Source organism: Poecilia reticulata, chromosome 10, assembly GCF_904066995.2.
Source record: "Poecilia reticulata chromosome 10, P_reticulata-male-v2, whole genome shotgun sequence".
NCBI classification, from domain to species: Eukaryota; Metazoa; Chordata; class Actinopteri; order Cyprinodontiformes; family Poeciliidae; genus Poecilia; species Poecilia reticulata.
In genome coordinates, this window is record NC_088839.1 from 22,059,206 (window position 1) to 22,071,653 (window position 12,448).

A 12,448-nucleotide genomic window follows, 5' to 3' on the forward strand; every position below is an offset into this window, starting at 1 on the left:
GGCTGCTGTGGATGTCAGAGTGGCGCCAGTTCTTGCACAGCGACCGGGGAGAAGTGCTGGCTGCATGTGAATGAATTCAGGGCTGTTGTGTTAGAAAAGCAGTCAAATTAACACATTAAACTGCACTTTTACTCGGTAACAACTGAAGGGTATTGGAGTCTCATTCTACTTGACGCTCAACGCTACAAGACATGGCTCGTAAGGATTATGAGGCTGAGAAAGGTAAATACTTGTAGATCTTACAGCAACAAGTTGGCCCGTAATGACTTGACTCCTTAAAAGATGCTCAAAAATGTAAAATAAATGTATGACTGCGTGAAATGGAAAGGTATTGTTTAAATTAGTTCGAGGTGTAAACATAACTTTGAAATAACGTTTACAGCAGAGTTCTCATCAAATACTGTTGGTTTGTATAAATGTGTATGAATCTGGTTTTATAACAGGCGCAGTAAGAGAACGGCGTTTTTAAGTTTCATAAACTTTTCAGAGCTTTTTTTTCTCCAGCGCTTTTGTAAGTAAGCAGTAAGCATTGTCTGTGAGCTTGTGACTGCTCGGTGACCCGGATGGATCCTTAAACAAAGGAGCAGGCGCCACTGAGCAGCCACATGTCCGACCATAACTACGTTTTCAACGGAATTTAGTCCTACAATAGTCAGTGTTCGTGGGAAGGTTGCCATCTTACTTGGGGAATTCTTTCATGGTTTCGTTTGAAAACACAAATTCTGTGTAAGGGCACTTGAATAAAAGTGTTGGTGCAACGTTTGTGAATCAAATACACGCGTTGACTTATTAACTTTACAAATGGCTTATTAGGAAGGATTTAAATATGCGACTCAACAGGCTTATGATTTATAAGTGCCACTAAACACGATTTTCGGGGTTTTTTAGGAGCCCACAGTACGTTTCCCTGAACAAACATTGATAACGGAATGTTTTGCCTGCTTGGCTAACCATTGAGCTAGCTCTTGCACTGATGGTAAATGAGCCATTTTGTATTTAGCGCTGCGTTTGCTGACGGCTTGGTTTGAATCAGCTGCTGAGTTTAACGTCGACTTTCTTTTCAACATAAAAACATGGTGGTTTTTAGATTCGGAAATATTGTGGGTTTTTTTTGTTTTGCTCTTTATATTTTAATTCCATTTGTGTGTGTGAAAACGCACAACCTTTTTTGCTAAACCTCAAAAAAAAAAAAAAAAAAGACTGAAGTTGGCGTCCGATTCGAATCTTCCGGTTTTGCACAACTTTAAAGGGCTATTTCACAGTTTTCACGTAGTTTGAACTATGGTCAGGTCAAGTTTGACATCTCAAAAGCTAACAATGATCAATCCTGCTCTGAACCTTTCTATAGAACCTGCAGTTTCTTCATAGATGATGAAAACGATGACTAAGCGTTATCAGCATGACATTGGTCAGCTTACTAGTTATGTATGAATAAATGGGGTACAGATATCCATTTACTTAAGTACTGGTTTATTTCTCTCAGAAGTTGAGCATTTAAAATGTTCCGGTCTCTAAATGTAGTTGAAGAAAATGGTTATATTATGGTAGTGGTCTCCTTTTTGCCAGCTGACCATTATGAAATATAAGATTGATCAAATCAAAAATCACTGGGATGTTGGATAATGGCTCATTTAATTCTCATAACCCTTTACATTGGGTCATGAGGATTATAAAAAGGTATTTATACTCACCATCTATCAAGTAAACTACAAAATCTGCCCAAAATGCACATGAATTGATATCCTATGAAAGTCTCCTCCTTTTCATAACCAAAATTGTAAAAGTACAGAATTGTGAAATGACCAGCACAAAGTGACTCACCTGAAATGGCTCTTTGAAAACACAAATGGACAAAAGATGCTGCTAACTTGAGCTTTTCTAATGATAATTGCCCTTGAAGGTGCTCTCCTGATCATCTTGGTTTATTTATGACTTTAGCCATAGAAAGTGTTATTTTGGTCCACCTTTATTCCACGTTACTTACCGATTTCTTAAAGATGTTTTTTGTATGTCAAACTGTGAATTTATATGACAAAATCAAGAACCTAATTTTGAACTAAATTGTTTATTTTTTTAACTTTACATTTAAGTTACCTTATTAGACTGGACTCTTATTGAATGTTGCACATCTGAGGCAAATCCAACATAGACCAAATATTGCAATACACATTAAAAAAAATTTTTTTAAATCTTTGCTTTGTGAAATAAAACAACAACAAAAAAATGTATTTTTAAATTGACTTGCTTTGTTAAATAGGGTCCAGCTTCAAAATTTAGGCGAGTCATGTCTGGAGAAATTATTCTGAACGGATTGAACGTATTAAAAACAACTGTTTTGTAATTTGTAAAACCTACATAATGTGACAACAAAAAAGGCAAGTTGTACCAATTTTTTTCAAATATCATAAGGTGTGTGGCAAGTTTTCTACAATTAAAACTCTTTCACAATGGTTGGTAGACATGCAAGTTTCTTTTTGTTGAATTTAACAACAGGATTCACAACTGAGCCAGTCTAGAATCTTTTAGTTTAGGTTTTGAACTACAACTGATCACGCAACCCAAAAATAGTGGGAAAATCCCTTTGTTAAAGTGCGGATTCGGACGCTGACTTCAGCAACGTAAACTACCTTCTTAGTAATTCAATTTAAGCTTCGACTTAAATGAATAGCCTAGAGATTCGTTGGTGCCTAAACCGAAGAGTACACGAGTCGTCTGAATTAAGCGGCAACATCTAACTGCAGCGAGTTAAACTTTAAGCCAACGGTCAGAAAGCTCCGGCGTTAAATATTAAATCAGCGCCTCCTCGCTGTTTGCTGCGGTGCTTTGTAACAGCGGCGCGGTTCTGCTTCTGGGTGCAACCCGCAGCTAACCTCGGCTAACATTAGAAGATGGCTGGCCGGGGTCTGAAAACAACAACCGGGACTGTTTTTATGTGCGGAGGAATCGCGGAGGGATACCCCAGTGACGGGGCACAAAAGCCATGTGCTGCTTTGTTTACAATAACATCTTCGAACATGGAAATTAACCAGCAGCGCTGCGAATTTTCTCCCGCGGCGTCAAAGTAAGTGGAGTATATTTAAGTGCTATTCTAATAGGAGTTTGGTTCCTCCCGAAGCGGAAATGAATATTGTTTTTAGTTGTGGCTCTTTTGAGAAGTGAAAGGATATTTCCTAAAGAAAAAGGGACACCGAACTGAGCGCGCTTGTTGTTGTATTTACCTACTCGCCCTGGAGCGATTTGCTGCGCAGCGCCAGTTTATTTCACTCTGAAAACTATGGTAGGAGATTCATCCAGGTGAAATATGCTTCATACTGAGCCCCAGCGGCAGTTTATGCCGTACTGTAGCAATAGTGACTCATCGAGATTACAGGATGCCATGTTACTCAACAAAAGGGGGGGTCGGCGCAGGACAACAAATTAGCTCCCAGCATGTAGGCCCTCTGCTGTTGTTGGGAATCAAGTATTTCGCCTGTTTTCAACTCAAAGCATCTGAATTTTTCTGTGTCTTTAAATAGCAGTCAGTTAAATAAATATTTTTTTGCAGGATGTGGATTTTTTTTTTAAAGTAAATTAAAGCTTGTGTGTGTGTGATGTTTTACAGAGAAGTGCAAAAGGTTCCTGCAGGAGTTTTACACAGAGGATGACAATGGGAAGAAGGTGTTTAAATATGGAGCACAGCTGGTGAGTATAGTGTTGTATACAGAATGTAGACCTAATTTTTTATCAATTTCTCATGATAAATGGTACTGGACTTTGTTCCAAGACTTTGTTTTTTGTGCCAAGAGATTTTTGTTTTCCATTAGTTTTCTTTTTCTTCAGTTCCTAAACCAAAGTCTTCCAATATTTTAGATGAAATAACCCATAATAAAATATATATAAGGTGAAACGCAAACCAAAAGATCCTCTGAAAAAATGCATTGTTCTATTGGGAAAATCATACTATGTTTTAATCGCCAGGTCAGACCATGTGGAAAACTGTAAATTGCCTAAGATAAAGTTCTTTGGCGATTTCAGGAAAACAATTTTTAATGAAAAACTCACTCAAGTCTAATAAAACACTCGAATGAGCAAATTCCTTTTTATTTTTTCAGCGCTGTTAGACATTTTAGTAATGGTTTGCTTTCAACCCGCTGGTTTTGAGCAATTTTTATTTTTATATTTTTAATTTAATACTACATGAACGATCAAATGAGGTTGTAGTTTGGAGTCCCAGAGTAAATTAAGAATCCCTCATCTGTTCTTTTGAATTTTTAATTATATGATCAAGATTTAAAAAAAAAAACAACTTGCATCAGTTGTGTTTTGCCATTTTTGTTATTTGTCACTTATTGTGACAAGTTCGTCGACGTAAGATTTTCCTGAACTATTTCACAGTTTAAAGTCTAGTGTGATGTAAATAGTAACTCCCTTTTTTGTTTTGTTTACATCACAATCTCGGTGTAGCATGAATGCAGGGGAGGTTGAATGGAGCTCCCTTTAGGTTGTGAAGTTGGAATTTTCTTGCAATTGTATGTTAACATTGGGTTACTTTTAATTCATCGGGTTTTTTTTATCCATTTTTATAAGAACGACATTTAACAACTTTTTTGCAAGACAGAAACTGCATGTTTGAGTGGATCTGCTGCTTAGATTTTGACTGAGGAAGTCTGGTTCTGTCGGAGGCGGTGATGAGGGTTTAAAAAGTGGGTGTAACTGTGTTTGTCGACTCATCTAATTGCTTGTCTGCTCAGGTGGCTTTGGCCCACCGGGAGCAGGTGTCTCTCTTTATTGAGCTGGACGATGTGGCAGAGGAGGACCCTGAGCTGGTGGAGAGCGTCTGCGAGAACGCCAAGCGCTACACGGCTTTGTTTGCCGACGCCGTCCACGAGCTGCTGCCAGAATACAAAGAACGAGATGTATGCCGTTTTTAAAGAAAATACGCTTTATAAATAAATTGTTTATTAGGCGGATGTTGTTAATTTAGTTTTTCCTGCGTGTATGTAGGTGGTGGCCAAAGACTCTCTGGATGTGTATATTGAGCACAGGTTGATAATGGAACAAAGAGGTCGGGACCCTGCTGACACCAGAGACCCCCGTAACCAGTACCCACCTGAGCTCATGAGGAGATTGTAAGTAGGACCACATTAGGATTTATTTTATATTTGGAGCTTATTTGGAGCTCTTCCTCATGATCTGTGATCTTCTTTTCTACAGTGAGCTGTACTTTAAAGCTCCCAGCACGTCTAAGCCCAAGGTGGTGCGTGATATTCGGGCTGACAGCATTGGCCACCTGGTCGCGGTTCGAGGCATCGTGACCCGGGCCACTGAGGTGAAGCCAATGATGGCTGTGGCGACGTACACGTGTGACCAGTGTGGTGCTGAAACTTACCAACCGGTAAGATTTGAAAATCTAGCAGCGACGTCATCACAAAACTGCCCCTGTAACGACGTCTTTGTGTTCATCAGATCCAGTCTCCCTCCTTCATGCCCCTCATCATGTGTCCCAGCCAAGAGTGCGTCACCAACAAGTCTGGAGGTCGGCTTTACCTGCAGACCAGAGGCTCCAAATTCATCAAATTCCAGGAGCTGCGTATCCAGGAGCATGTAAGGAATTTCAGAAGGTTGATTAGATTTGGTTAAAAAAGTAAAATAAAATAAAAAAACGGCAGCCCTATTGACCCCTTTATTTATAGGTTGTGTATTTTATACATTACAAGTGCAGAACAAACTTATACTTAATCAACAGCAGTTGATTAAGTAGATTATCCAAACTGTTGCTTCAATTTCTACCATTACTGCTGCTATGGTGGAGTTGTCAGAGGAAACTGAATTCTTCCAGAACCGGATTTGGTCTTTAAATAAAACATCTTGAGTAAAATCTCGGACCTCCGAAAGAGGAGGTTGGTCCATAATTGGATGTGTCACAGCGTCGCCAGCAAGTGATTTTGTGCTGTTTGATGTCCCTCAGAGTGACCAGGTTCCTGTTGGTAATATCCCCAGAAGCATGACGGTGTACGCCCGCGGTGAAAACACGCGTCTCGCTCAGCCTGGAGACCATGTGGCCATCACAGGGATCTTCCTCCCTCTCCTGCGTACAGGATACAGCCAGGCTGTGCAGGTGACACCAATGGGGAAAAAATCACTTCAGTTTGTCTTCATGCAGATGCATTTTTATTAAATATGTCCCAACATGGCCGCCGTAGGGACTTCTGTCAGAAACCTACCTTGAAGCTCACAGCATCACGCTCATGAACAAAACGGAAGACGACGAGCTCGGCAACGAGGAGCTGACCGACGAGGAGCTTCGCAGCATCACAGGTTGGGATCTGGTCACCGGGTGCATCATTTGCTCCCTCTCCCTGTAACTAAAGCACCTGCTGTGGGTTTCAGAGGAGGAATTCTATGAGAAACTCGCCGGCTCGATTGCGCCGGAGATCTACGGGCACGAAGACGTGAAGAAGGCTCTGCTCCTCCTGCTGGTCGGAGGAGTGGAACAAGCTCCAAAAGGCATGAAAATCAGAGGTGAGCAGAAATCAGCCCACTCAAAAGGAATGTTGTTTGAATCTAATATAATTTTGCGCTTCAGTCATCCCCATAAAAAGTCGCAATAATGGCACCGTTGTTGTTGTGTTTGACTCATTTCCCCTGAAGGCAACATAAATATCTGCCTGATGGGCGATCCAGGAGTCGCCAAGTCCCAGCTGCTGTCCTACATCGACCGATTGGCTCCTAGAAGTAAGTCTCATCTCCTGTTTAATATTTTATCTACTGAGGAATTTTCTCTCTATTAAGGCTTACATGGTGAAATATTAACTTTCCATGTGGCGGAGAGCCTGTTCATGCTAATCTTCTACCACTAATGAGCAGCCAGACCAAGACTCGTGGTAAAACCTTGAGTGAATTTATGACGGTAGTCACACAAAATTAAAATGGATGGTATAACATTTGCCTGCTATTTTTCATTTTTCTTTATTATTATTATTATTTTTTATTTATTTATTTATTTATTTATTTTTTTAGCTTGGTTGGATATTTAGAAAGTATGATCCAGAGAGGGGCAGTCTTGATTTACTTTACTAAGCAACTTTCTAGGACTGAAACGATTAATCATGATGAATCGATTATTTAGTAATTGATTAACCGTTAACTCAAAAGGTCATTTGCTTAAAGAAGAATACAGTCGGAGCAGAAATTGAACCAAAACTGTACGGAAATGTATCCATTTTGCATTTAATATGAAAAAAATAACTTTTGTCTGTAAATGTTTTTTACCCAGAGCTCAAGTGGCAGTTTTAACCTCACCTGGTTCAAGTTATGTAAAAAAGCAAACAAAACTCTTTCTAAACTTTTAAGTAAAAAAAAATAAATAAATACACCCCACTCTGTATTTAAGTCGAGCAGAAATGGTTGAGTTTTTCACATGTTGAAAAGTGTTTTTTAGCTGCAGATGCGACAAAAGATCAAGAATACTGCATTTTGGGAAATAAAATGTTTATTTTCTTACTTAGAAAATAAATTGAATTGTTTGCATCTTTTCATATATTTCTAATATTGTATAAAAAAAAATAGGTTGAACTAGTTAAATCTGCAAACTGATTACTAAAATGATCTTTAGTTGCAGCTCTACATGGTTTTTAAGTAGTTTAAAGTTTCATTTGGCTAATTCAGCCCAGACTTAGTTCCAGCTCTGTTTGCTAAATCGTTGCTGCTCCTTCTGGTTTTCAGGTCAGTATACGACGGGTCGGGGGTCGTCTGGTGTCGGTTTGACCGCCGCCGTCATGAAGGACCCTCTGACTGGTGAAATGACTCTGGAGGGCGGCGCCTTGGTGCTCGCTGACCTGGGCATCTGCTGCATTGACGAGTTTGACAAGATGGCCGACGCCGACCGCACGGCCATCCACGAGGTCATGGAGCAGCAGACCATCTCCATCGCCAAGGTACTACCGACTCCCGCCAAACTCCACCCAATCGCAAGTTGAAGCCGGCCTCGCTTCTAGCAGCTGCTCTTCTCTCCAGGCCGGCATCATGACCTCCCTGAACGCCCGCTGCTCCATCCTGGCCGCCGCTAACCCCGCCTACGGCCGCTACAACCCGCGGAAGAGCATCGAGCAGAACATTCAGCTGCCGGCGGCGCTGCTGTCGCGTTTCGATCTGCTGTGGCTCATCCAGGACAAGCCGGACGCCGACGCCGACCTGCGGCTGGCGCAGCACATCACATACGTCCACCAGCACTCCCGCCAGCCGCCGACCCACTTCACCCCCATCGACATGAAACTCATGAGGTGAGCAAAACGAGAGCGCGGACAAGATCCCCATCCGATCCAGGCATTAGTAAAGAGTTAAAAGTGATCATTATTCCCCTCAGGCGCTACATCGCTCTGTGTAAGAAGCGCCAGCCAGTCGTGCCGGAGGTGCTGGCGGATTACATCACCGCCGCTTACGTAGAAATGAGAAAAGAGGCTCGGGTCAGCAAAGACACCACCTTCACCTCGGCCCGTACCCTCCTCTCCATCCTGCGCCTGTCCACTGCGCTGGTGAGGATTACCGTCGGTCATTAAAAACCTTCTGCGCCGTCCAACACTCGCGTTGCATCAGAAAGTCGGTTCTCACATCTGTTGTTTGCTAAATGTTCAGTCTGGAGGGATTTGTGCTCATCGACAGCCCGGTGTGTGATAAAGTGCTTACAGTGCAGGTAGTGATGATTACCTGGTCTACTGCAGTGTGAGCACTTCTTTCCCACGCCGGACCAACTCTTCAGAGGGTTTTAGTCAGACATGACGTGCTTCGAGTTTCTGAGAACTCCTAAAGTCGCCTCAATAGGATTTGATTCTGTCAATTTAAAACATGAGTGGGGTAAGAAAGTCTTTGAGTTTCAATATTTCCCCCTCTTTTTTTTTTTTTTTTTTTATAGGGAGATTTTCTCACATTTTTAAAAAAAATGTGGTTTTTATTAAAACTTTTATCTTGAAGTTGCTTGATTTAAAACCTTTTCTATTTAACACATTTTAGATTTTGAGTTACTGATGGTTTACCTGAGGGGGGAAAAAAGCAAACTAAATATTTAAATAGAGCCAGTTTGCAGTAAATCTCAAACGCAAGGTTGAAGGAAAAATGAGTCCAAAGTATAGACAGAATCAATACGTGCTTTAGATTACACATTAGATAAGTTTGGGATATACGTTTTAAAGCATTAGTTGGATAATCTTGTAATTCCTTTCTTTTGTATTCAAAATTGCCTCCAATTTCAAACTTGAAGCAACTTTTTCTTTTTTTACAACCTTTAAAAACATATAGACCTCAAAGAGAACAAAAACAAAACATTCATCCAGGTGCCAAAATGTTGTTTAGAACTAAACTTTTAACACTCTGCTAAAACAAAAGATAACTTTGTTTGTTTTTGATCATTTATGGAAGATTGTGACAATAAAACCATACCAGGTTTAATGTTTTGCAATCAAACGTGTAATCAAAATCTGGACGTGTTTTAGGAAAGGTAAAGAATCGCGGTTCATTTCACTGTAACGTTTGCACATAAATTTTCACCTGGTCTTGCTTCGGTCTGCCTCTGGTTGTCAAAAGTGCTGTTTGTGCAGGTAGCATTCATCCTCCTACTGCAAAACCAGCACTTCAGGTGAACAGGTGGGCAATGTGCTGCTTGCAGATGGCCACTAGGGGGCAGACTGCCGCCACACATCGGCTCGATTTAGTAAGTTTTGGTGACTGGTGCTGATGTTTTGTTCCTTCAGCAGCTCGTTTCCCAGCCTGGTTCTGGTCAGCTTTGCAGGGTGGGCAGTCAGCCTGTGTTCAATCAGAGCAGCTGTGCAAACCCATGCAAAACTGACCATGGCCTGGACAGCCGTCATCGCCCTCCACATGGAGTCTACAGACGTTTATATCGCTTTGTCTGTTTTGGATTTTGTTCCCCACCTGTGGAGAGACTAGCTGGTTTTGAGAGGCGGAGACTTGGGCAATTGCCGGCCTTTCCAGAGGGCATTGCACTTGTCTCGGTCTGACAGTGCCGGCATAGCGCAGCCCACACGGACCTGGACCCACGTTAGCATTTTTGAAGGGTTTTGTTTGTTTATGTATTTTTCTAACTCGCCTGCACTTCCCCGCTCTTCAGGCCCGGCTTCGGATGATGGACGCTGTGGAGAAGGAGGACGTCAACGAGGCGATGAGGCTGATGGAGATGTCAAAGGATTCTCTACAAGCTGACAAATCCGGCAGCGCCAGGTTGGTGTTGCGTCATGTTGGGGCATTACTGAGGTGCAGGTGGCGGGACGTATGCTGACCCAGAATCCTCTTTTATGGGCTGCTTGTGTTTTGATCACAGTAGCTGCTTGTGCTGGTGGAAGCTGTAAAACCTCTCTGGGTTTTTATGGCTCTTCATGGAGAGACGGGCTTTTCAAGCAACGTGTTCACACTTTTTTTTTTTTTTTTTTTTCCATGTTTGCATCGCCGCCAGGGTTTGAATTCTTTGAAAACAGGAAACTTTACTCTTTTTAAAGTTGGGCCAAATTAGGAAACTTTCAGTGAAGCTCTGGTTTCCTGCGTAGACCAGAAAAGACAAAAATTATCCTTTTATTTTTTACAATTCCTCAAGACTGGATAAAGAAATTGGAACATTTATTTAGGACAAAATCTGTTTTTGCATATTTCAAAATGAAGTGCTGTAGTAACATTTGTAGTGCTGCGACTAATATATTTTTAATCTGTCAAATTTTTGATCTAATTTAGAAATTTTCATCCAAAAAATACATTTTAACGTTCAAATGTCATTCATGTGGAAATGGAAGCTTCTCCATATTTCACCAATAACGTGTGCTAAACTTTGATAAACTTTTTTTCTTTTAAATTTGAACATCTACACACTTGAATGTGATTTAAAAAATTTAAATGACATGAAGTTGATGTGGCCGTCTGCATGCGTGCGGTCAGATTTGTTTTTCATCCAAACGTTTCCAGACCAGTTACTCGAGGGGAAAATGTAGTAGTAGTAAAATTAGAATGTCCCAGTTCGTTTGCAGAGGTATTGTTTTTGTTTCTCTTCAGTAACAGCTGGATGTTTTCCATTCTGCTACTCGTGCATATCGCCTGCGATGCGGCGATTCGCTTCAAATCCTCAGAGCGTCAAAACTTCCCGTTTACCGTCTCCTATCCTGAAAGACTCTTTGTCCTTTGCAAAGCAGGTTTTTTTTTTTTTTCTAACATATTAGGAAGTTAATAGAAGGACAATTAACCTGATTTGGCGCTTTTAAAGCTTGAGTTTAAATGCACACCTGCTCAAAATTGTTTTAGTGCTTTTTGTGTTGAATGAGCAGAATAACTATCTCTCAATGTTCTTTGAAAACCTTTTCTTGATTTGTAAAGCATGTTTGTATTATGATTCAGACCTGAATAAGTTGAGATTCTAGAAAAGTTATGAACTGGAAGGTGGATGAATCAGAAGCCGACTTCATCATTGCGATGTTTCATGAAATGTTTGTGAAAAACCAGAATAAAGCATTTACTTCTATAGCTGGGGTTTTATAGGTAAATGTTTCTACTTGCTGAGGGAATATCTAAAAATTTGTTTTGAGGAAAAGGGAAAAAAAAGAAGTGACAATTTGAAGTGGAAAAACACTAAAGTTCAACTATTTGGAGCTTTAATGGCTTTCGGATTGTTTTTCACATTATATCCCGGTTTAAAATGAGTTTTCAACACCTTCTGACATCTGAACCGTCTCCCTCTGTAGGACCCAGCGACCTGCAGACATCATCTTCTCGCTGGTGCGCGAGCTCACCACAGAGGGCGCTGCGGGCCGGGGCGGCGTGGTCCGCATGGCCGAAGCGGAGCAGCGCTGCGTCTCTCGCGGCTTCACTCCCGCTCAGTTCCAGGAGGCGCTGGAGGAGTACGAGGAGCTGAACGTGTGGCAGATCAACCAGGCCCGCACCAGGATCACCTTCGTCTGAACCGCCGCCTTCCACAGGCTCCGACCCGCTCTCTCTTCCTTCTTCCTGCATTTTGTAACACAAGTCAGGCAGAACGTGGACTTTTGCTTATGCCCGTCTGTTTTGAAAGAATTTGTGCTCTTGATGGCCCCTTTGCTAATGTCCCAGAAACCTATTAAATCTATTAAACTGCTTGTAAATATGTATGTCAGAACGTAGTATAGTGTTGTATCTGCAGTTGACAGAAGCATCTAGTTCACATTGAGAATTTCTGTATATTTTATACATTGTAATGCAAATAAAATTAATGTTGTGCCGTGTATTTGAGGAGAGTTATAATAAATGCTTCAATATTCTTCCTCGTGTTCACTTTGACTTCTTTATGCACATGGAAAGTAAAATATTAATACCTGCTTATGTTCAGTTAATCCAGGCAGGAAAACTAATTTGCAAAAATGGAACTAGTACTTGTTAACAACCTCTTCAACTTTTTTTTTTTTTTTTCCTTTTTACTAAAGGAAAAAGAAACTGACTCTTA

At 41.1% G+C, this 12,448-nt stretch overlaps 1 protein-coding gene across 2 annotated transcripts; it reads left to right on the forward strand.

Annotated features, from left to right (window-relative positions):
- The first annotated feature begins 38 nt into the window (after positions 1-38).
- On the forward strand, positions 39-12,266 carry mcm7 (minichromosome maintenance complex component 7). Of its 2 annotated transcripts, none has more exons than XM_008420523.3 (15): positions 39-222; positions 3,602-3,681; positions 4,731-4,895; positions 4,984-5,108; positions 5,194-5,374; positions 5,446-5,583; positions 5,948-6,097; positions 6,183-6,297; positions 6,370-6,501; positions 6,631-6,714; positions 7,705-7,916; positions 7,996-8,261; positions 8,345-8,513; positions 10,103-10,212; positions 11,715-12,266. In XM_008420523.3, exons 1-15 carry the CDS (start codon positions 192-194, stop codon positions 11,929-11,931), a joined length of 2,175 nt encoding a protein of 724 aa, XP_008418745.2. In that variant the 5' UTR covers positions 39-191; the 3' UTR covers positions 11,932-12,266. The 2 variants fall into 2 exon arrangements, with proteins under 2 accessions (XP_008418745.2, XP_017162671.2); XM_017307182.2 differs by lacking the exon at positions 39-222 and adding an exon at positions 3,036-3,061.
- Positions 12,267-12,448: the final 182 nt, after the last annotated feature.